This window comes from Cnephaeus nilssonii, assembly GCF_951640355.1.
Source record: "Cnephaeus nilssonii genome assembly, chromosome: 16".
Lineage (NCBI taxonomy): Eukaryota > Metazoa > Chordata > Mammalia > Chiroptera > Vespertilionidae > Cnephaeus > Cnephaeus nilssonii.
In genome coordinates, this window is record NC_137087.1 from 4254334 (window position 1) to 4280305 (window position 25972).

The window sequence follows — 25972 nt, forward strand, 5'->3', positions numbered from 1 at the left end:
TTGGTTTCAGGAATTGACTGCACAGTTATTAGGAGATTGGAAAAAACTAAAGGAACACTGGGTTTAACCAGTAGTAGTTGTGGGAAGCACCTGCCACCCCAAGACGTTGAATTTACAGAACCTGGAAGCTTGGAGAAAGGGTGCTCTGTGGACCCTCTCTGGGACTCAGAGCCCAGCGCCTGCTGGCACCCCTGGAGCTCAGGGAGGGCCCTGAGGAGCTGGCACTCGGACCCCGAGGAGTAGGTACCACTGGCTCTGAAGGCGGCGGGAGGCTGGTTCTGGGAGTGTGAAAGGACCCTGGGAACTGGCTTACTGCTGCTGCCAGGGCGAAGGGTGTTGTTCAGGTGACGCTGACTGGAACAGCAAACAAGATGAGGAGGAAGGAAGTTCCTTCTCCCTCTCCAGCTTTCTCTAGTTTCCCGCAGGCAGAGTCTCCCCGGGAGCCAGCTAGTGGAAGACAGATTGGCAGTGTCCCATTCAGCATCCCACAGTGGGTGTGTGGGTCCAAGTGTGAGTTTCTGGTTTTGTTTTGTCTTTTTGTTAAAAAGTGATAGTAATCATATTAAGGAGCATGGTACCTGGGAGACAACAAGACCTCAGTTCTTGTCCTCTTGAAGGAAAGATTTCAATCAAGAGACACAATGCAGCAAAGCAAGCAAGAATTTATTGGCTGCAGCAAAACACTCTCAGGACAGTGATACAAGGAAGGGCTTAGATTAGAAGAAGCAACAGGAGAGCCTGGGCTGGGCTGCTTTGCTCACTGAGCAGTCAGAGAAAAGGGGGCCTGACAGGCCACTGCTCACTGCTCCCCTGGTTGCAAGTCTCCTGGGGTCCCTTAGAGGTTAGGGGATGCATGCCTGTGGGGGAAGGGAACGGCACATATGTGCTTCCTGTGCCCGTGGGGAGAGCTCACACTGGATCCTTTGTATTGAGGGTATTAGGGTATTTATTTCTCTCTTGCAGGTGGAGGTAGTCTGGTGGGGGGGTGGTGTCTGAATAGAATATTCATCAGCTTTCCAGGGGTGCTCTTTTAGGGTCATGGTCTCCACTGATTGGTCAGCGCCAGGGCAGGGCATCATTATCCAGTGCAGCTGGTCCTTAGGCAGCCACAGTGTCACTTGTCTGGTTTTGCTGCTTTTCTGGGCCTGGAGCTGAAATACAGCTGAGGCCTAGATGTTATCTTTAGAGAGGAAAAGGTCAGGGGTTTCAAACCACATGACCAGCAATATGAAAAGTCCAAACCACATGACCAGTGATATGAAAGGTCAGGGAGTCCAAACCATGTGACCAGCAATAACCTAGGGGAGGAAAGGTCACCCTGGGGGCAAGATCCTTTCTAAGCACCCAGGGCTTTCTGCCCTGGTGACCTTCTGTACCTGGCCTGTGGTCCTTGCTCTACTCATGTCTGTCTAAAGGCCCACAACAGCACTTTGTGTTTTTTCTCATCACCTACCAACTCCTGACCGTAGTAATGCACACTTGTTGCTTATTGGTTGTGTGAACTTTGGCAAATTTCTTAACTTTGCTGAGCTTCACTTTTTCCTTCAGAGTTGTGAAGATGAAATACTCTGAAGTGGCTCAATACAAGTTTCCCTTTTGATGTATTTACTCCTGTACTTCCGGCACTTAAAACACTCCACTTGGCATCAGAAGGCCTGGGTTTCCGTCTGTTCTTCAAATTACCAGCTGTGAGAAATTCAGTAAGTCACCTTAGCTCCCTGAACCGTCTTTCCTCTGTAAAAGTAGGAGTAATTTTACTTACCGTGATGGTCATACAGATGGTTATAAAGATGGTGCTGTGGTAACATAAAGTTGCCATTAAATACTATACATCAGTTTTCATTTACTCTGCACAGAAGACCTAGATCCCGAGCTCTTCTGTACCACGATACACTGATCTTATCTCTCTAAAGTGCTGTGCAGAAACCATTACTCATAATAAATCAAGAGGGATGCCCACACACTGTTCCCTCCCAGCCATTTCTGCAACCACTGGTTGACTCTGTTTTGGGTCATTGTGCTTATTCCAGAGGAGATAGAAGACACACCCAGAGCCCCTCGATTAACAGCTGTTATTAAAGAGTCTCTTCTGAGCACACATGTGTCAAAAATTGCTGTGTAGCATCATATAGTTCTAATTATTTGTGAGTTGTTTTTTTGTTTAACATAATTAACAAAAAACTTTGGAGAAACTAGGTTAGGGAATTTGTAGTACAAAGTTGAATGGTATTTTGAAAATAGATTATTTCCTGTTTTTTTAAAAATACTTAATAAACCAAGCATTTATTGTATACTAATATGGAGGCCCCTAGTGAGGGATATAAAACATCTATACTAATAAAAGGGTAATATGCTAATTAGACCAGGAGACCTTCTGGATGTCCTTTCAGACAAAGCCATGGTGTTGGGGCTGAGGCAGAGGCAGTTAGGGGTGATCAGGCTATGAGGAGAGGCAGTTGGGGGTAATCAGGCTGGTGGTGGTGGCAGTTGAGAGCGAGCAGGCTGGCATGGGGGTCCAGTTGGGGGCAAGCAGCCTGGCATGGGGGGCAGTTGGGGAGAGCAGGCTGGTGGGAGGGGCAGTTGGGGAGAGCAGGCTGGTGGGAGGGGCAGTTGGGGACGAGCAGGCTGGCAGTGGGGGGGGCAGTTGGGGGCAAGCAGGTTGTTGGGGGGGCAGTTGGGGGCGAACAGGCTGGCAGGCAGAGTGGTTAGGGATGATCAGGCAGGCAGGCAGGTGAGCAGTTAGGAGCCAGTGGTCCCGGATTGCGAAAAGGATGTCCGACTGACGGTTTAAGCCCGATCCCCACGGGGATCAGGCCTAAACCGGCAGTCGGACATCCTCCAAGGGGTCCCAGATTGGAGAGGGTGCAGGCCAGGCTGAGGGACACCCCTCCATGCATGAATTTTGTGCACCGGGCCACTAGTATATAGAATAAATAGTATGATCAATACACTTTACCTAATTGACAGACAACCTAATGAATGAAAAGTATATGTTCATTTCAAATGCATATCCTATATAATAAAGAAGTAATATGCAAATTGACCCTCACACCCTCGTGCCACAAGATGGCCGCCCCCGCATTGTCACAAGATGGTCAGCAGGGGAGGGCAGTTGGGGGTGACCAGGCCTGCAGAGGATGGCAGTTGGGGGCAATCGGGCCAACAGGGGAGGGCAGTTGGGGGTGATTGGGCTGGCAGGGGAGCAGTTAGGTGTCAATCAGGCCGGCCGGGGAGCAGCTTGGGGGTGATCAGGCTGGCAGGCAGAAGTGGTTAGGGGCAATCAGGCAGGCAGGCAGGCAGGCAAATGGTTAGGAGCCAGCAGTCCTGGATTGTGAGAGGGATCCCAGATTGGAGTGGGTGCAGGCTGGGCTGAGGGATACCCGCCCCCCCCCCCCCAGTGCACGAATTTTGTGCACCGGGCCTCTAGTATAAAATATAATGCCATACCAGTTTGTCTTTCCTCTGTGATTCTGGAAGTGTAAGAAAGGTCCAAACCTATCAAGAATTTCTGAGGGTTTTTTTGTTGTTTTGTTTTTTGGTTTTGTTTTTTTATCACATATAATGGAGCAAGATCTGAAATGCTTCAGAGAATAGCTGTTTCACAGGTTCTTTTATGCATTTGAAATTAAGGAAGGAACATAAGGAAGGTTACATGGAGGTGGGAGAAAATAAGGCAGAAATTGGATTATAGGATAGTTCACAAGGTAACGTGTTCTCTTTTTTGGTTTGTTTGTTAATCCTCCCCTGAAGATACTTTTCCATTGATTATTAGAGAGAATGGAAAGGAGGGGGAGAGACACCGAGAGAGCAACGTGGATGTGAGAGAGATAATTATGTGCTCTCTTAAAGGTAGTTAAGACTTATTTCTAAGATGTGTTAACCTGAGATGCACAGAAACAGTGGACAGGGCTTGCTTAGAACCTTGCATTAAAGAAGTTAAAGGCCTGGAGCATGACTACCCACCCACCAAGGCCTGCCCAGTTAAGACCTTATGATCAGATCACCCTATGAGGTTACTTGCCATAGGACCCCTTTTTTTCATCCACAGAATTTATATTTGTGTTGAGGACAGTAGTCTTAGCACAGAAGGAAAGTGAAAGGCTTTGAATGAAGAGGAGATGGTTGAGCAGAAATACAAAGGTTAAGTGTGTTAAATTTATTTTGAATAAATAAGTGAGCATTGGGGAAAGGTAAAGTCTGCTTGAAAAATAGTTTCAGGGGTGATGGTGAAATATGTGGTCTCGAGGTGATGAAGACAGGCCTCTTTCTCTATAAAGCAGAACTTCACCATCCCTGCTGTAGGTCAGAATTTAGCTAGCTGGTTGGTCCTTTTTCAGACTTTTCAAAACCCTCATTATGAATGTCTCACTCATCACAAGTTCCCACAGCATGGATCCAAGGCAGGCTTTTTGGCGAGATTCCTGTGTATTACCACACATACACTCAGAGAACTATTTATTTAAGCATGTTATTTTGTTAAGGGCTTATGTTTAGATTTTGGTGAAATTGTTTTTTACACTGATATAAAAATAACCGTGAATAGAATTGCTCCAGTCATAAGTGTGTATGTTAGTTTAGGGATTGATGGGGTGGGGGGTAGAAATGGGAAGAGAATGGATGAGTTGCTGGTTAAGGGAAAAGACAATATTCTTATGCTAATCCAAGCTCTGGCTAAGGAGCAAAGCAGCCATACAAACAATGGCCACGGAGCCAGAAAGTCTGCAGCGAGTGAGCCTTCTCAGAAGGCTTGTCAGACCCGGCGCCTGGACCTGCCGCGGGAGGGGCCTCTAGAAGCCAGTCTTCTCCTTGTGCTTGATGGGTTTGGCAGCAGGCCAGCTGGTTGAAAATTCCCAAACCTCAGTACTAGAAAGTGAAAATCAAGGGTGGGGGCTTAACTGGAAGAGGAAAGAATGACCTTACTTTGTTTTTTCAGCTGACCTCACCCTTTTCCTGTTTTGTGGTGGGTTTTTTTTTTAATACTCTGATCGAACTATTGGTTCACACTTCTTCCAGTTTGCAAAGCTTTACATTTTTTATCTTGAAAGAAATTAATTTTACAGAGTTACTTTGCCTTAATGTTATTTTCCTGAAGAAGAAACTGCCCCAATCTATGTATGTATATAGCAAAGGAAATTTATTTAGATGCCTATTTGGACTATTTAATATAATATAATTTATATAATTAGGAAAGTCATCAGCATTTATATTAACAAATAAAATCACAAATTTCCCCAAAATTACATAGCAGATCTATTATAGATAGAGCTGATATATGAAACTGTAGGGGCAGGGGAAACTTTACCCTTACCCATTTAGTTCTGCAGGTCGAATGATTCAAAAGACATATGGACAATTACTAGGAAAAAATCAAATTTTAATACGTGTATGGGGGAAATTCATGTAAGCATGAAAATTGCAAAGACAATGAGGCAAAATGAGATATATATATGTCATTTTGGACCAAGGACTGGGAGATAGGCAATTCACCAGTAGATGGGAAGGAGCAAACATTTGGTAAACAAATTCTGGCAGGACCACCCAGAAACAGTGGGACACAGAGGGGAATCTAGCAAACAGATTTATGCTTGAATCCTCCCTGGCTGCCACACTTGATTCATATGTGCTAAGATGGATATGCTGAGGTTCCCTTCATGAAGCAAGTTTTTATAGCAGAATCTCTTTAGGTAGGTAAGAGGGAAGGGGGAAAAAAACCCTCTTCTTGAGTTTGTTGCACTTGTTTTCAGTTTGAAATAACCTACATGCCGGGTTAGCACCTTTGGGGGGCACTCACTCTGACCCCCACAAAACCAGTAGAGTGACATTAGAATTACCTCTCTTAAATTGCCAGGATAGTATATGAAAAGTGCCTTTACCTAAAATACAAAACTGATGTCGTCATTATGAAATCTATAGTTTAAAGGGGCAAATGTAAGAGTGTATAACTAGTGGCAGTTTTTCTCACACAAAAAATGAGCCTTGAGGATCCAAGATGGCGGCAGAGTGCAGGGAAGCCGCACTCACCTCCTCCCAGGACCAGACTGGAATTACAATGAAATTATTGAACAATCATCCTGAATAACCAACCGAAGACTAGTTGGAGAGAAGCATTATAACCAAGGGTTTACAGAAGAAACTGCATCAAGACCAGAAGCTTAAATGGTAGGAAGAACGGAGTTACGGAAAGGGTGGCCCTGCTCCCACAGGCGGCAGTGGAGGTTCTGGAGTGATAGCTCAGATGCAGAGGTTCCCCAACCCAGAAATAAACCCAAGTCTTTATGGTCAATTAATATTTGAGAAAGGAGACAAGAAAATACAGTGGGGTAAAGACTGTCTATTCAATAAATGGTGTTGGAAAAATTTGACAGGTACATGCAAAAAAATGAAACTTGGACCACCAATTTACACCATACACAAGAATAAACTCAAAATGGATTAAAGACTTAAATGTTAGACTCGAAACCATAAAAATCCTAGAAGAAAACAAGCAGTGAAATCTCAGACATTTCTTGTAGCAATATTTTTTCTGATATATCTCCTAGGACAGGGGAAACAAAAGAAAAACCATTGGGACTAAAACAAGTTTTATCACAGCAAAGGAAACCATCAACAAAATGAAAAGACAAACCACTGAATGGGAGAACATTCGCCAGAGATACATCTGATAAAGGGTTAATGTCCACAATTTATAAAGAACTTAAAAAATTCAACACCAAAAAGACAATTCAACTAAAAAATGGGCAAAGGACCTGAAGAGACTATTCTTCAAAGAAGACATAAAGATGGTCAAGAGACATGAAAAGATGCTCAAGGTCACTAATCAGAGACATGTAAATTAAAACCCCAATAAGATATCATCTCACACCTGTCAACAAACAAATAGCAAGTGCTGGCCAGGATGCGGAGAAAAAGGAACCTTTGTGCACTCTTGGTGGGAATGCAGACTGGTTCAGCCACTGTGGAAAGCAGTATGGAGTTACCTCAAAATAATTAAAAATAAAACTGCCCAGTGATTCCACTTCTAGAAATATATCTGAAGAAACTCAAAACACTAATTTGAAAGAATAAATGTATCTTTATGTTCATTGCAGCGTTATTTACAATACCCAAGATTTGGAAGCAGCCCAATTGCCCATCAGTAGATGAGTGGATAAAAAAGCTGTGGTACATTTATACAATGGAATACCACTTGGTCATAGTAGTAAAGAAGGAAATCTTACATTTTTGTGGCATGGACGGACCTGGCGAATATTTTTATTTTTTTTATTTTTTAAATATATTGTAGTGATTTTTTTCTTTTTTTTTTTAACAGAGAGGAAGGGAGAGGGAGAGAGTCAGAAATATCAATGAGAGAGAAACATCAATCAGCTGCCTCCTGCATACCTCCTATTGGGGATGTGCCTGCAACCAAGGTACATGCCCTTGACCGGAATCGAACCTGGGACCCTTTAGTCCACAGGCCCATGCTCTATCCACTGAGCCAAACTGGTCAGGGCAGACCTGGCGAATATTATTATAAATGAAATAAGCCAGAGAAAAAACAAATACTATATGACTTCACTTATATGTGGAAACTAATGAACAAAATAAACTCACAAACCAAATAGAAATAGACTCATAAATCCAGAGAATAGACTGGCAGCTATTAGAGGGGGGAGGGGAATAGGCTGGTGACATGGATTAAGCCCAAAAAGGGGACAGGATTAAGCCCAAAAAACCCTCATAGACAACAGTATGATGATTACCAGAGGGAAAGGGAGTAGGGGAGGAGGTAGAGGGTATCCTATCTAATAAAAGAGTAATATGCAAATTGACCATCACTCCAACACACAAGATGGCTGCCCCCATGTGGACACAAATGGCCACCACAAGATGGCCAGAGGGAAGGGCAGTTGTGGGCGATCCGGCCAGCAGGGGAGGGCAGTTGGGAGGAACCAGGCCTGCAAGGGAGGGCAGTTGGAGGTGATTAGGCCTGCAGGGGAGGGCAGTTAAGGGTGACTGGGCCGGCAGAGGAGGGCAGTTGGGGGAGACCAGGCCTGCAAGGGAGGACAGTTAGGGGCAATTGGGCCGAAAGGGGAGCAGTTAGGCGTCGATCAAGCTGGCAGGCAGGCAAGCGGTTGGGAGCAAGCAGTCCTGGATTGTGGGAGGGATGTCCGACTTCCCGTTTAGGCCCGATCCTGGTGGGACATCCTTCAAGGGGTCCCATATTGGAGAGGGTGCAGGCTGGGCTGAGAAATACACACCCCCCCTGCACAAATTTCGTGCACTGGGCCTCTAGTGAGGTGATAAGTAGTGATAAAAGGAAACTTGACTTAAGGTGGTGAATACACAATACAATATACAGATGATGTATTATAGAATTGTATACCTGAAACCTATATAATTTTATTAACCAATGTCATCCCATTAAATTCAACATAAAATTTTTTTCTTAATGAAACTTGTTTATATAATTTAAAAACAAAGCATACTTTTGGTTACTCCTTTGAAAGAAATATGTCAGTTATATTATCCATTTCTTTAACCTTTTGCACTTGGATGTCGAGTGTGACTCAACACGGTTAGCATCAGTAGCAGCTCTTTTTATACTCTTTGAATGTATCAGTAATTTGAAATATAAAAAAATCCAAATAAATAAGTTTGTATGAAAAGAAACTCCAGTTTTTTATTCTACTGCCGTGCTTTGTAAAATCTGGGGTATTTAAAAAATTAAATCCCGAGTAGAATAAAGGAATCGAGAAAAAAGCAAGCGAGTACAAAGGGTTAAGACTGTCTTATACTTTTATTGTCATACTAGTGGCCCGGTGCATGAAATTCATGCACAGGGGCGGGGGGTTCCCTCAGCCCAGCCTTCATCCTCTCCAATCGGGGACCCCTTGGGTTATGTCCGACAGGGATCAGGCCTAAACCGGCAATTGGACATACCCCTCGCAATCTGGGACCGCTGGCTCCTAACTGCTCACCTGCCTGCCTGCCTGATTGCCCCTAACTGCCTCTGCCTTCCTGCCTGATTGCCCCTAACCCCTCTGCCTGACTGCCTCTAACTGCCTCTGCCTGCCTGCCTGCCTGATCGCCCCTAACTGCCCTCCCCTGCCAGCCTGATCTTGCCCCCAACTGCTCTCCCCTACTGGCCTGATCTTACCCCCAACTGCCCTCCCCTGCTGGCCTGATCTTGCCGCCAACTGCCCTCCTGTCGTTCTTCTCTAAAGTTTTTAAGAGGCCTGACCACTTGGTATGAAGGGAGGTCTTGCTTGCCCTCTGATTATAGCACTGTACTTCAGGCAGTGGGCGATAAGATTGCCTTAATGTCTCAGCAGTTGTCTCAGGTGCTGATGTGGAGAGAACTTATAATCACATTTTAAAGATAGGGATTTCCATTGTTAGGTTACAAATGAGGTATTTGAAGCCATTTTACCTTTAGTCTATCCCTGGCTGATAGCTGTTCTCCATATAAGTTATTGCAGGTGTTTTGCCTATAAAAATGTCTTTCAGACGGGATTGTCCTGGATAGCACCTGTTACTGCCTGTGCCCTGTTGGCAAGTGTGTTATAAACATGTATGTGAGGAGGAAACTTACATTGAGCACCTACTCTGTACCACCCTCCAAAATACTTTATAATGTATAGTTTACATTACATTATGTACATAAAATATCGAGCAGGCAGTCAATATAAGGTAGCAGTTAACACCTGGACTCTGGTATCAGATCTTCTTGATTAGATTTATAGTCCTGCCACTTACCAGCTGTGTGGTCTTGGATAAATTTCTTATACTTTACTTGCCTCGATTTCCTCATATGTAATGTACCTATCTTATAAGGTAGTTGGGATGAATTGATAAGTTAATATTAATGTATTCAAAGCATTTATAATGGTGCTGGTGCATAATTACACGTGACTATGTGTTAGCTATTATCTCATTTAGTTCTCAAAATAATTGGGAGTTAATAATATAATTCCAGTTTTACAGATGAGGAAACTAACCAGAGAGGTTAGGTTACTTCTTTAAGGCAGATCCAGGATTTGAGATGCCCAGAGTAGCAGAGTCACAGAAGGTTATGTGGAAGGAACCACACATAATCCCTTTGCTTTGAAAGGTGTTTAGAGTCTGGTGGAGCACCCTGCAAGATGTCTTGGTTGTACCTTTGACGAGACAAGACCACGTGTTACGTTTCAACACATTGATGAAGAAACTGACACTGAAAGGTGGAATTAATCATAGCAATCCATTTCCTCTCTAAGACTGAGCTTTTTGAAGCAGAAACTGTCATGCTTATATTTGTTTTTCTACCACCTAATACTTATGGGTAATATATACTCAAAAAATGCTGTTGGTGAGTGAGTGAGTGTATGAATAAATAAGGAAAAGTGTCATGAGGGTGTGAGAGCTAGAGCTGGTGAGGGAGGCAGAAAGGATCCAAGGGTTTTGGTTTGGGCGACTGGACAGAGAGCTCCACCCTGCTCTGTGCCTGCAAGTGGAGGAGGAGGAGCAGGCCTAGGGGAGTGAGAAGGAAAGTTAATGAGTTTGATTTAGATAGGTGGAATATAATCCTAGCAGAGATAGTTATAGGCACATTGAAAGAAAGAGAGAGACAACAGGGTTAGAAACATACTGGAAACTTCTTTTGAATTTGGAACCTGGAACAAGTCTCCCTAGAATCATAATTTTATGTCAAATTTTCCTGAGAAATGCTGTTGTCACATTGCAGGTCTTATTCTGTAATTATTTCAGACTTTGCATCTTACTTTCTCAGCACTATATAGATGGGAAGCAGATTAATTTCCTAGTAGAGAAGTGAGAAATTGCAGAGGTTTTAGAACTAAGCTGTATATAAAACGTGCAATATAAGTGACATCTCATTGTAAACCTTATTTCCTCAGTACTGGGAGTGCCTTTGGAGAGCTAGTAAAAGTGAAAAATTCTCAGGTGGGTAAAGTAGAAACTCAGGTTATTTATAGTAGAAACTAGAGGCCCGAAGCACGAAATTCGTGCAAGAGTAGGCCTTCCTTCCCCCGGCTGCCAGCACCGGCTTCCCTCTGGCATCTGGGCCCCAGGCTTCCCTCGCAGCCCCGGCTTCATCCAGAAGGTTGTTTGGTCTAATTAGCCTATTATGCTTTTACTAGAGGCCTGGTGCACGAAATTCGTGCACGGAGGGGGGTTGTCCCTCAGCCCAGCCTGTACCCTCTCCAATATGGGACATCCCTCTCACAATCCAGGACTGCTGGCTCCCAACTGCTTGCCTGCCTGCCTTCCTGATTGCCCCTAACCGCTTCTGCCTGCCAGCCTATCATCCCCTAACCACTCTGCTGCCAGCCTGTTTGCCCCCAACTTCCCTCCTCTGCCGGCCTGGTCACCCCTAACTGCCCTCTCCTGCAGGGTTGATCACCTCCAACTGCCTTCCCTTGCAGGCTTGGTCCCTCTCAACTGCCCTCCCTTGCAGGCCGGGTGCCTCCCAACTGCCCTCTCCTGCTGGCCATCTTGTGGTGGCCATCTTGTGTCCACATGGGGGCAGAATCTTTGACCACATGGGGGCAGCTATATTGTGTGTTGCAGTGATGATCTATATGCATATTACTCTTTTATTAGATAGGATAGAGGCCTGGTGCATGGGTGGGGGCCAGCTGGTTTGCCCTGAAGGGCATCCCGGATCAGGTGGGGGTTCCCTTGGGGTGTGGAGCGGCCTGAGCGAGGGGCCTGTGGTGGTTTGCAGGCCAGCCACGCCCCCTGGCAACCCAAGCGGGGCCCTGGTATCTGGGATTTATTTTCCTTCTACAATTGAAACTTTGTAGCCTGGAGCGGAGCCAAGCTTGGGGCTCCCTCCGAGGAGGCCGGCAGCCATTTGTGTTGGGGTTATAATTGAAACTTTGTTGCCTTAAGGGGGTGGGCCCGGCCAGGGTTTAGGAAAGCTTTGCTTCCCCTGTTGCCGCCGGCAACCCTGGCCTGCTCTCTCAAGCTCCATTCTGCCGCCATTTGCTTGAATTTGTTTACCTTCTGTAATTGAAACTTTGTAGCTGGAGTGGAGGCTTAGGCCTGGCCAGGGCAGGCGGAAAGCTTGGCTTCCTCTGTTACCTAGGAAACCTTGCTCTCTGTGGCTGTAGCCATCTTGGTTTGGGTTAATTTGCATACTCGCTCTGATTGGATGGTGGGCGTGGCTTGTGGGTGTGTCGGAGGTCTGGTCAATTTGCATATTTGTCTATTATTAGATAGGAGTACTATAGATGATACCAGGGTTAATTGTGTCATCAATAAAGTTTTATCCTATATACCAAAGAGCTAATATGCAAATGGTCGTCACGCCATCATGCCATAATGGCTCAGACACTCAACACTGGGGAGAGAAGAATGGGAACCAGCCAGGCTGGTTCCTCTCTCGCAAATCAGCTTGCAAGAGAGGAACGGGGACCAGCCAGGCTGCGGTCCCAGGCACCTGAGGCTGCGGCCCGGGTAAAGCCGCCCACCCACAGTCCCCTGCAGCTGCGCCGGCCCGGGTGAAGCTGGCCTGGGTCCTGGGTGCCTGTGGCTGGCCAGAGGGAGAGAAGCCCAGGTCCCGGGTGCCTGCAACCGGCCAGAGGAGGGAATCCTAGGTCCCAGGTGCAGGGCAAGGCAGAAGCGGTTAGAGGCGATCAGGCCAGGAGGGGAGCAGTTAGGGGCGATCAGACAGTCAGAGGGGTTAGGGGCGATCAGGCAGGCAGGCGAGCAGTTAGGAGCCAGCGGTCCCGGATTGCGAGAGGCAATTGGACATCCCCTGAGGGGTCCCAGATTGGAGAGGGTGCAGGCTGGGCTGAGGGCCCCCACACACACACAAATTTTGTGCACCGGGCCTCTAGTTCATTCTATAATTCAGGCCTGAACCAATAGGATGGGAGCAAAACAGAATTAGGTTCATCTTTATACAAACTAGCCTTTTTTTCTGTTACCTGTTTAACTATTTTACAGTTGCTGAACCTTAGTTGGAGAGGTTTTATTTCACATCATCCATATTAAAAACTCAATTTTATTCTAGTAAAGTCAGATTTGCCGTATTTTAGGAAAATAATTTTATTTAAGGTATGTTTCTATTGGTTTTACTTTCATGATAGAGCACACAGCATATTTAAATGTGTGATTTTCTAGGTGGGCTTTCGCTTCTATCTATAGAATACATTATTTATTAGAAAGATTCAAGACATTTTTATCACATCTACTAGGATTTGAAAGATTATTAATGAATAGTGTAGTATTTTAAATTCAACTTTTCCTGTTTATTCCTAAATAACTTAATTACTTTAGAGTATCCAGAAAAGACTATTGAGATTATTTAGTGTGTTTATCTGTTTACATATTGTAATCTATGGTCAGAGTGGTGATTATCCATTACTAAATTATCTAAGCTTTTACATTAAAATGCCCTTTTTAAAAAGCTATGGTAACTTCAGTCTTTAAAAATATATTTCATTATTTAAAGTTATATTTGAGCTGGCCACGTGGCTCAGTGGTTGAGCGTCGACCTGTGAACCAGGGGGTTACTGATCCATTCCCAGTCAGGGCACATGCCAGGGTTGTGGGCTCGATCCCCAGTGTGGGGCATGCAGGAGGCAGCTGATGAATGATTCTCTCTTCATCGTTGATGTTTCTATCTCTTTCTCCCCTCCTTTCCTCTCTAAAATCAATAAAAACATATTTAAAAAAATAAAGTTACATTTGGGCATTTGTTTTTCTCTCTTTGTTTTTAAAAACTTTTTAGAATTCAGTCATATTTATTACCTTTTTCATATTTTTATCTTCCAGGAGTCAGAAGAAAGCAGTGGAAATTGGAGTCATTGTAAAGTCATTGAAACTATTTACAAGAAAATCTCAGTGAATAAAAGTTGTTTAAATTAGTGACATAACAGACCAGTTATTAAGGTGACAGTGTACAGGAAACGTTAAAATTGAACAATGACTCAGCTATATGTTTATGTCACATTATTGGGAGCCTATCTGTCCACCGTTTCTCCTGTTCAAGGTAAACCATTGTTCATTTAAGCAATCTTACCTCTTTTTACATAATTTATTTCTGTATAAAAAAAAGCATTTATTCCTGCAACTGTTTCAGCTCCTATTTCTTTTTGAACAGTTAGGGTCAGTATAGCAGCATAAATTTTAAGTAAAGAGGCAAAGAACACGTTTCCCAAATAACTTTTGAACTTGACTGTGATAGGAACATTTTCAGTATGTGTAAAATCTCAGCCTTTCTGAACCTGTTCTCTTATTCATAACATAGGCATTGTGATACGTAGCATCAGTTCTTGTGAGGATTAAACAAGATAAAGTATAAAATAAAGTAACTGACCTAGTGCATGAGGTACAGGGTAATAGGTACTTAAGACTTAGTTTAGCCCAGCTAGTGTGGCTCAGTGGTTGTGCTTGGACCCATGAACCAGAAAACTTCCGGTCAGGGCACATGTTTGAGTTTTGGGCTCGATCCTCAGTGCGGGGCTTGCAGGAAGCAGTCGATTGATATTTCTATCTCTGTATCCCTCTCCCTTCCGCTCTCTCTAAAAAATAAATAAAAACATTTTTTTAAGAAGACTTAGTTTAAAATACCTGTCTCCTTTAAAATACAATAAGGAATAAATTAAATAATTTAAAAAATTATTGTTGTTAAAAGGCTTCAGAAATATAAATGGCACATGTATGTGTGCTGAATACTAATAGTTCTTCATAAACTACTGTTTTATTTATGATCAATATTGTAATTTTACTCTGGTGTGTTCAGAGCTTGGCAATCTCAAACAGGAAGTTACTGTGATAACTCATAGGATCAATTGGGCTGTATTTTCATAGGAGCTCTTTTCTGTATGGTTTAATTAGAACAATAATTTAAACTGAAAAGAAAGTATTATTTTGCAAAAGGAATTTAGATAGAACTTATTCATCATCTTTATTATCTTATATTTATGACCACAGATTGCTCTTTCATGTTTTGTTCACAGTGATATGGATTAATATCTACTAACAAGGAAAAATATTAACAGCATAAATCTTTTGACATTTTTTACTTTAAAGCATGAGCATAATAATGAATTCTGTAGTTTTTTTTTGTCTTTTGTCTTAGGTATAATACCCTCATTATTACCATGCTTGGAATACAGAGCCCTCTTGCAAAAGCCACTTTGTTATTTATTTATTTATTTTTAATAATTTTTATTGATTTCAGAGAGGAAGGGAGAGGGAGAGGGAGAGAGTAAAATATCAGTGATAATAGAGAATCATTGATTGGCTGCCTCCTGCACACCCCACACTGGGGATTGAGCTTGCAACCCGGGCGTGTGCCCTTGACTGGAATCGAACCCGGGACCTTTCAATCTACAGGCCGATGCTCTATCCACTGAGCCTAACCAGCTAGAGTGCAAAAACAACTTTTTAAATGAAATACCACGTTATTTAATAAAACAACTTTATTTTAGCGTCTATTGTTATATGCCTTGTTGATCAGCATCAACCAAAGCTGTCATAGTTTTGAAGATGAATTAAATTAACACTTATATTGCTACCTTGCTTCCAGGTAATCTTTATTTGGTATTTTAAAAATGCTTAATCTATATAGATCACACAGAGGGAATATGGTATAAGATTCTCATTCCCCACCCTGACTTAGCTTGTTCTATAATAAAAATTTTTAGATGAAGTTGATAATTAGTTATAAGGCATAAGTGAAAAATCTTAGTATGAATTCTATTTTTCTGATAAAGAGCAAAATTTGTTATATTTCCTTTCAAAAAAGTATAGTTTGTAGTTGCTTTATTTTTTAATTTTAATTTTTGATTTTTTTTATTGTTGACAATATTACAAATGTCCCCCATTTCCCACTTTGGCCCTAATTTATAGTTGCTTTAAGATAACAACATTTGCTCTTAAAGAGAAGAAAGAACTAAAACTAGTGTAGGGAGGAAAACCGAATGTAGGAAAAAATGTTATTTTTTAGAGATTACTAAGAAGGATTGCAGAGTGGTATTAATGAAGATGACTTTGACATCTTTATCTTGAATTGTGTCTTCGGAAAGTGAATTTTCCTATACCTTGGTTTCCTTGTTAGAAAATAGAAATAATGACACTTATCCTAGATATAAACAGGAGTACTTTGAGCATCAAATGTTATGATACAGATTAAAGCACTTTTACATTGAGATAAAGCTGCTCAAGTTAGAATCTCATTTTAACATCTGATAGTCCTTGGTTTTTACTTGGTCATATTTTAGTTTTAAGTTAAAATTAACCAATAAACAGAGACTTAAACAAAGAGAGATTAGTTTTTTAGGAGAGAGATGGTAAATGTTTTCTGATGTTCTTTAGTGGTTGAGTGGTGTCAGGGTTGGCATTTCTGTGATTTTCTTTGCTTTTCCCTTAGGGTTACAGAATGGCTGCTGCTGTTTGCATTGAGGAAAGAAAAAATGGGGGAAGGGTCAGTCCTGGCCTCAGCTGGACTTTATATCAAGAAAGCAAAAGTGTCCCAACTGACTTTATCTTGTTTTATTAGCTAAACTGAGGCAGCTGCTAGGGCTACTGGAAACAGGATTGCCACAATGGGCTTAGGTCAGTGGTCGGCAAACTGCGGCTCGTGAGCCACATGCAGCTCTTTGGCCCCTTGAGTGTGGCTCTTCCACAACATACCACGTGCGGGTGCGCACATACAGTGCGATTGAAACTTCGTGGCCCATGCGCAGAAGTCGGTTTTTGGCTCTCAAAAGAAATTTCAATCGTACTGTTGATATTTGGCTCTGTTGACAAATGAGTTTGCTGACCACTGGCTTAGATTATAGCTAAATCCATTACCTAGGATTAGACACACCCCTACCCCAACAAAATCAGAGTTCTGTTAACTAGGAAGATGGGGAAGGGGTGTGGGAATAAATATCCATTGGGCAACTAAAACAGAGGATTTGTGGGTAGGAACTGAAGGCCAGTGTGCCTGAGCGTGATGGAGGGGAAATGCTGTGAATTGGTGTTGGAGAGGAACCCAGGGTCCAAACCCTGCTGGGCCTCAGTAGGCTGGTGACGGAGGGGTGAAGGAATAAATATCCATTGGGCAACTAAAAGGATGTGAAACAGATTTTATCTTTTTTATCTGAAAACATTTAAGATTAATAGTAACAAAAATCCAAAGTAAGGGAAATAGCTTAAACAATAAGAAAAATGTTAATATCACACATGGGGTGAACATAGGGGTAATCCAATTAGTTAATTCCTTGGCTCATCAAAGTCTCTGTTCAAACTGTGCTGTTCTGCACATAGCAGTTTAGCCATAGGCTAACTCACTTCATGACCACAGTGGCTGCTGGGGCCCAGCATCGTATGCAGATGTAGACACTTCAGTTGACAGCATTCAGTGGAAGAAGAGGGTGGATGTCTTTTTTTACTTGGTTAAGCAATCTTTCCCCAGACACCTCTCCCCAACCTCCACCCAACAAACTTCCTTCTAATTTTATTAGGCAGAATTTATTATATGTTCTTGTATAAACAGCAAGGGGAATGGAACTAAAATTGTTAGATTAGACAAACAGTTACCTCTAATGAGAGTAGGGCTGTGCTTCTCTGAGTCACATGAAGGAGGGGCAGATACTCAAACACAAAGAGGGGATGGGAGTGGGGCACGCATACCTTGTCACCAAGGTAAAGGGGCGTAGAACAATTACCAGTGTCTGTTGTAGGGCAGCCTGTAGATCTAACATCATGCATCCCCTTTCTCACATGCATATACTAGAAGTGCTAGCGTTGATATGAAATATTCAGATCCTCCCCAAAGGGATTGATAAGCCAGAGTTTCATTCACTTAGTACTCAGCTACTACCCCAGGGTTTTTGGATTCTATGTAGCCTTCCCCATCAGGTCCAGGTGTGACTCTTCATGGCCCAGCAATGTATGGCTAAAAGAGAAATTACCGATGTCTAACACACCTACTATTCAATGATGAAGAAGAAATAAGAAAAGTACTATATAAGCTTCCACTCAGAGGAAAGCTTGGAAAAAACCTTCAGTAGTCACTGCTCCATAGCACATAGGTTACAGAAAACTGCTGTTCTTGACTACCTCCATTATGCAGTGCACTGACATCCCACTGGTCTCTGCAGCTCGCCTATCTTTTGCCTTCTGATTCCTGTTGTAGATGTTTTATCTTAAGGATAAGAGAGAGGGAGTTTCTCTTCTTTATACAAAAGAATCCAATAGATTGCTGGGAAGGTAGGAAAATTTATTTAGCCAGGAATGAAAATCTAGTAAAATCAATAATGCTGGAAGTTTCTATGAAGGACAAAAGAGCATGCTATAAATGTTCCTATATATAGTCACTTGTATCTTTTAGCTATTTGTCTCTATTTACGTGTGTGTGTGTGTGTGTGTTTCTAAGCATGTAAGCTATTAAATATTTTTTACATGTGTTTGTTTTGAAATATAATCTATAGCCCCAACCCACCACAGGCCTCTTAATTTTATACTTTGTAAACAGGATTTGTGGATAGGAACTGACAGAAGGCCAGTGTGCCTGAGCGTGATGGAGGGGAAATGCTGTGAATTGGTGTTGGAGAGGTACCCAGGGTCCAAACCCTGCTGGGCCTCAGTAGGCTGGTGCATATGAGTGCATATGAAGCCATTAATTGGTTTTAAGCAGGTGAGTGACAGGATCAGAGATCACTGTGGAGATTTTCATCTTGGAAGTGGCGTGGTATCGGGCCCAGGCAATAGCAATGCAGTTAAAAAAGAAAGAGGTATATCTTGGAGGTTCAGCCAAAAGACTTAGAGGAGGATCTTTTCTCCTCAAAGGGAAAAGACAAGAGTTCCATTTTGGAGATGTTAATTTTGAGATACTTAAGCCAGCCAAGGCTGGAGGGATAAATCAAGGAACCACCAACAAAAAGATTTGGGAATGGATGTGTTCCCTAAGGAGAGAGTGCGAAGAGGCTGCTGCTAGGTATTTTTCTTGGCATCATAACATTACTTAGTGTAATTTTACAGTTTTAAGGTATGGCTCAGTGTTTGAGCAATGGACCTATGACCTGGAGGTCACAGTTCGATTCCAGGTCAGGGCACATGCCCAGGTTGCGGGTCCAATCCCCAGTAGGGGGCATGCAGGAGGCAGCCAATCAGTGATTCTCTCTTATCATTGATGTTTCTTTCTCTCTCCCACTCCCTTTATCTCTGAAATCAATAAAAATATATTTAAAAAAAAGAGATATAATTAAGATGTCATTGCTTTTGACACCTTAGGACAAGTCTGTGTCATTTGCTCCCTTCTTTGTTTATATAACACCTTTGTATTCTATCACTTTTCACATTGTGTTTGTGTATGTGCCTCCCCCCGTCTCCTTCCAAGGATCACATCAGTTTTCAGAATTCAGTGCCTTGCCTAAACACAGTATGCCTCTAATTAGTGCTTTGTTAAATAAATATTTGAGATGATACAAATCCCAGATGCAAATTATTTTAATTGGTATTTATCTCTTAAATTCAGATAGTTTTCTAGGAAGTTATGTGTATTAATGATCATATAATTGAATTTTCAAGTATCAGTGATCTTTTAGTATAATCTTTATTATTAGTAATATTTTCATTTTCATATTATTTTATATTTAATTACTTTATGATATATTCATTTGATCTGTATATAACCTGGTTTGAATGGGCAGGTATTGTTACCATTTTTTTATAGATAAAGAACTAGGCTCAGAGAGGAACTTATCCATGAACATAATTGGGACTTGGACCTTTGACATTTTACTATTTCAGCACTATTTCGGCCACACTATACTATTTTTTCTATGTCATTAGATATTTGAAAAATTAATAGCGTGATATATTATTTACCATTTGTTCTCTGTAGTTAACTTTATGCTTCCTTCTGTGGCTGTAAGAGGGTTTTAAAGCTAGTTAAGAGACCTCATAGGTCCTCTAGTCCTAAGGACTTATTGAGGAAAGTGACGTGGCTTCTCCAGGAGCACCCATGGCTGATTGTGGTAGAACCATTGTAGACCAGAATCTGGGTCTCCTTTATTTCCAGCTTTGAGGATTTCTTCCCTTTCTTTCTCCTTTGCCCCCCGGCTTAATTTTATGCTTGATGTTCTTAACAAAAATGAAGTCTTTAAGTTTTGTAGTAATTTAGAGGAGTAAGTGAAGATTATTAAAACTCAAGGTATGGAATCACCGTAATGTATTTAATAGCACATTCTTTTCCTGTTATCAGAGTGAATATATGTGAGTGTGTTTTCCTTTTAATAGTTCATTTCACCAGTATGGTGAAATTTAAAGTCAGGTCTAATTATTAAGCCTTGAACCACTTATTTAACATTTATAATTAAATGCATACCCAAGTATCTTAATATTTCCTACCTGTTTGGCTCTACATTTTATTCCCTTGAGATCAACCTGAGTGGATGTCAGCTGATTCATGGGGAGGAAGGAATTACTAAAACATTGTTTTAGTTCTGTTCTGCTTTCAGCCTGAAAGATTCAGTACCAAATATGACGGTATCTGTCATTTGAAGCTACTAGACTAATGCGGGAATGACCTGCAGTTTCTGGCAGCGGAGTCAAATTTGAACCAGTGACCTTGAAGATAAAAGGCACTAGATACTATGATCAGTCCCCGTGCTCTCACAGTGCCCTTACTTAAGCAATTAAAGTCAAAGCAAGATGCTTAGTAACTCCACTTACACGTAAAGGCACGAATGAAAGGCTTATATTTTTTCTTAACCACTCACAGGTTTTGAACCAAAGAGTTTAAGAAAAAAAACCCACACACAATTTATTTGTTTTATAATGATTGGAAACAAGCTCCGCCTTCCCTGAAGTTGCTTCCATGTACCTTTCTTAAAACTTATGACCATGTTCTACCTGTGCCACTCTTGTTTGTCCTTCGCTAGTGCAAACATTGTGGCATGTCATCTCTGTACATCCCAGTCTCTGGAATAGTAATTCTGAGCATGATAAATAGGTTAGTAATAAATGACTATGACTTGTGTTTATGAAATTTAATTTTAATGAAAGACACATTAGCTACAATTACTATGATTAAAAAAAAAAGCTTATAAACGTTTCCTCATTGAAAACTAAAAGCAAAGAATTAGCTTTTCAGAAATGGTTTAAATTTCATGTATGATTACAGGGCAGAATCTAGACAGTATGCTCCATGGCACTGGGATGAAATCAGACTCTGACCAGAAAAAGTCAGAAAGTGGAGTCACCTTAGCCCCGGAAGACACCCTGCCTTTTCTGAAGTGCTACTGCTCGGGCCACTGCCCCGACGATGCTGTCAACAATACGTGCATGTGAGTATTTCTCCTCACAGTTAGGGTGGCGTGGCTCTCAATGCTATTTTAACAATTATTTACTCATCTACGGCTTTTTCTTCTTTAACTTTATATCATGTCTTCCTAAGAGCCAAAAGCTTTTTGCTCTTTATATGGGAATATTTATTTCTGTTGATTGATGCTTACTTTATTCTTTTTTAATCTTTATTGTTGAAAGTATTAAATGTGTCCCCCATTTTACCCCATTAAAACCCTCCAGCCCGCCACCACCCCAGGCTTTCACCACCTAATTGTCCATGTCCATGGGTTATGATATATGCATACAAGGTCTTTGGTTGATTATGTCCTACCCACCCATCCTCCCCCACCTTCCCTCTGAGATTCCACATTCTGTTCCATGCTTCCATGTCTCTGGATTCTCTCTGTTCATCAGTTTGTTTTGTTCATTAGATTTTACATATGAGTGAGACCATGTGATACTTGTCTTTCTCTGACTGGCTTATTTCACTTAGCATAATACTCCCCAGGTCCCTCCATGCTGTCTCAAAGGGTAAGAGATCCTTCTTCTTTACTGCTGCGTAGTACTACATGGTGTAAGTGTACCACAGCTTTTTATCCACTCATCTACTGAGGGGCACTTGGGCTGTTTCCAGATCTCAGCTGTTGTAAATTGTGCTGCTATGAACATAGGGGTGCATACATTCTTTCTGGTTGGTGTTTCGGGTTTCTTAGGAGGATATATTCCTAGAAGTTGGATGACTGGGTCAAAGGCAGTTCCATATTTAATTTTTTGAAGAAACTCCATACTGTTTTCCATAATGGCTGCACCGGTCTGCATTCCCACCAGCAGTGTACTAGGGTTCCCTTTTCTCCACAGCCTTGCCAGCACTTGTCATTTGTTGCTTTGTTGATGGTAGCCATTCTGACAGTGATACCTCATTGTTGTTTTAATTTGCATCTCTCTGATGATCAGTGACTTTGAGCATTTTTCATGTCTTTTGGGGTCTGTATGTCCACTTTGGAGAAGTGTCTATTGAGGTCCTTTTTAATTGGATTGGAGAAGAGTCTATTGAAGTCCTTTTTAATTGGATTGTTTGTCTTCCTTTTGTTAAGTTGTATGAGTTCCTTAGATATTTTGGATATTAACCCTTTATCAGATGTATCATTGCCAAATAAGTTCTCCTATAAGGTGGGCTCCCTTTTCGTTTTGTTCATGGTTTCTTTTACTGTGCAGAAGCCTTTTATTTTGATGTAGTCCCATGTTTTCTCCTTAGATTCCTTTGCCATAGGAGATGTATCTGTAAACATTGGTACAGAGATGTCTGATATTTTGCTGTCTATGGTTTCTTCTAGGACATTTATGGTTTCCCAACTTACATTTAAGTATTTTATCCACTTTGAGTTTATTTTTGTGTATGGTGTAAGTTGGTGGTCTAGTTTCATTTTTTTGCATGTATCTGACCAGTTTTCCCAGCACCATTTATTGAAGACTGTCTTGACTCCACTGTATGCTCTTGCCTCCTTTGCCAAATATTAATTGAGCATAATGGCTTGGGTCAATTTCTGGGGTCTCTGTTCTGCCCCATTGATCTATATGTCCATTCTTGTGCTAGTACCAGGCTGTTTTGATTATAGTGGCTTTGTAGTATAACTTGATATCTGGCATTCTGATTACTCCTACTTTGTTCTTCTTTTTCAAGATTGCTGCAGCTGTTCAGGACCTTTTTTGGTTCCATATAAATTTTTGGAGTATTTGTTCTAGATCTGTGAAATATGCCGTTGGTATTTTAATAGGAATTGCATTGAATGTGTAGAATGTCTTGGGTAGTGTGGACATTTTAATGATACTGATTTTACCAATCCATGAACATGGTATATTCTTGCACTTGTTTATATCTTACATCTCTTTTTTCAACGCCCTGTAGTTTTCCAAGCACAAGTCTTTTACCTCCTTGGTTAAGTTTATTCCTAAGTATCTTAATGTTTTTGTTGCAATGGTAAATGGGATTGTTTGTTTAATTTATCTTTCTGAGCATTCATTATTGGTATATAAAAAAGCCATCAATTTTTAGGTGTTGATATTTTATCCTGCTACATTGCCAAATTCATTTATTAAATCTAGTTGTTTTTTGGTGGAGTCTTTCGGGTTTTCTATGTACAATATCATGTCATCTGGGAATAATGAGAGTTTTATTTCCTCCTTTCCAATTTGGATGCCTTTTATTTCTTCTTCTTGTCCTGCCTTGGTCTGGCATCCCCGCTTACCTGCTCCACCATCCCACCGCAGCCGACACCTGCCATGTTCCGTGCTCTGCTGCCAACGCCCGCCATGTTCCACGTGCACCCCCCTGGTGGTCAGTGCACGTCATAGCAACCGTTTGTTCGGTTGTTCCACCATTCGGTCTATTTGCATATTAGGGTTTTATGTATATAGATTGGCCTGTAATTCTCTTTCTTCGTAGTGTCTTTATTTGGTTTTGGAATTAAGATAATGCTAGCCTCATAAAAAGAACTTAGTAGTGTTTCTTCCTCTTGCATTTTTGGAGTAGTTTAAGGAGTATAGGTGTTAGTGCTTCTTTGAATGTTTGGTAAAACTCCCCTGTGAAGCCATGCGGACCTGGGCTTTTGTTTGCTGGGAGTTTTTTGGGTATTTTTTTAGTCTCTATGTCATTTATTTTTGCCCTGATGTTTATTATTTCCTTCCTTCTGCTTACTCTGGGCTTTTATTGTTGCTCTCTTTATAGTTCTTTAAGTTGTAGAGTTAAATAGTTTATTATTAATTTTTCCTTTTTTTTTCTTCCCTCCCTCCCTCCCTCCCTCCCTCCCTTCCTTCCTTCCTTCCTTCCTTCCTTCCTTCCTTCCTTCCTTCCTTCCTTCCTTCCTTCCTTCCTTCCTTCCTTCCTTTTTTTTGAGGTAGGCCTGTAGTGCTATGAACTTCCCTCTCAGGACTGCTTTTGCTGTGTCCCAGAGATTTGGGGTTATTGTGTGTTCATTTTCATTTGTTTCCAGGAAGTTTTTTATTTCTTTCTTGATCTCATTAGTAAGCCATTCATTATTTAATAACATGCTGTTTAGCCTCCATGTGTTTGAACGTTTTTTGGTGTTTTTACTATAGTTGATTTCTAATTTTATTCCACTGTGATCTGAGAAAGATATTAGATATGATTTCAAGCTTCTTGAACTTGTAGAGACTTGTTTTGCATCCTAACATGTGGTCCAGCTTTGTGAATGACCCATGTGTATTTGAGAAGACTATATTCTGCAGCTTTTGGGGTAAAATATTCTATAAATGTCAGTCAGATCCATCTGATCCAGTGTGTCCTTTAGGGTCACTGTTTCCTTGTTCATTTTTTGTCTGGAAGATCTATCCAGTGAAGTCAGTGGGGTGTTAAAGTCCCCTACAATGACTGTATTTTTGGTAATCTCTCCCTTAAAGTCCTCTAGAAGTTTTTTTATATATTTAGGTGCTCCTATATTGGGTGCATATATGTTTACCAGGGTTACATCCTCTTGTTGCATCCATTCCTTTAGTATTATGTAGTGACCTTTGTTGTCTCTTGTGATGGCCTTCATTTTGAAGTCTATTTTGTCAGATATGAGTATTACTACCCCAACTTTTTTTTCTTTTCCATTTGCATGGAAAAAACTTTTCCATCCTTTCACTCTCATCCTGTGTGAGTCTTTTGTTCTGAGGTAGGTCTCTTGTACATTGCATATAGTTGGGTCATGTTTTCATATTCATTTAGCTACCCTATGCATTTTGATTGGAGCATTTAATCCATTTACACTTAAGGTTATTATTGACAGGTAGTTATTTATTGCCATTTTAATTCTGTATGCCTAGCTTTCTCTTTTTTCTCATTACAGTAGTCCCTTTAGCATTTCTTATAATGTTGGCTTGGTGGTTATGAACTCCTTTTTAGCCTTTTGTTGTCTGGGAACCTCTTTATTTCACCGTCTATTTTGAATGATAGCCTTGCTGGATATAGTAATCTTGGTTTCATATTCTTGCTTTCCATTACCTTGATACTTCGTGCCATTCCCTCGTGGCCTGTAGAGTTTCTGATGAGAAATCAGGTGACAGCCTTATGGGAACTCCTTTGTAGTTAACAGTTTGCGTTTCTCTTGCTGCCTTTAAGATTCTCTGTCTTTAATTTTTGGCAACATAATTATGATGTGTCTGTGCGTGGGCCTGTTTGGGTTCTTCTTGCTTATGGACTCCATATGCCTCCTGAATTTGTGTGCCTTTTTCTTTCACCAGGTCAGGGAAGTTTTCTGCTATTATTTCTTCAAACACATTCTCTGTACCTTTCTCCTTTTCTACCTCTTCTGGCATACCTGCTATGTGAATATTGTTAATGTTTTTTGTTGTACCACAGCTCCCTTAAGCTGTCCTCCTGTTTTTTAAATTGTTTTTTTCTTTTTTATTCTCTGATTGAGTGATTTTTTTCAACCCTGTCTTCTAATTCACCGATCCAATCCTCAGCTTCCCCTAATCTGCTGTGTATTCCTTCCAGTGTGTTCTTTATTTGTACTCTGTCATTCTTTATTTCTGTTTTCATAGTTAAACTAGAGGCCTGGTGCATGAAAATTCATGCACTGGAGGTGGCGTCCCTCAGCCTGGCTTGCCCCCTCTCACAGTCCGGGAGCCCTCAGGGGCAGATTGCGACCCAGCGATCAGGGGAAGGCAATGCCCCCATCACACCTCTGCTGCT

The 25972-nt window shown here is 41.5% G+C and overlaps 1 protein-coding gene across 2 annotated transcripts in view; it reads left to right on the top strand.

Moving 5' to 3' along the window:
- The window catches only part of BMPR1A (bone morphogenetic protein receptor type 1A), a 182797-nt gene that overhangs the window by 116928 nt on the left and 39897 nt on the right, over positions 1 to 25972 (top strand). For both annotated transcript variants that reach the window (XM_079794314.1, XM_079794315.1), the window contains 2 exons: positions 13765 to 13981; positions 21113 to 21275. In XM_079794314.1, the coding sequence (XP_079650440.1) occupies positions 13915 to 13981; positions 21113 to 21275 (230 nt within the window). In that variant the 5' untranslated portion in view covers positions 13765 to 13914. The remainder of the gene's footprint in view (positions 1 to 13764; positions 13982 to 21112; positions 21276 to 25972) is intronic.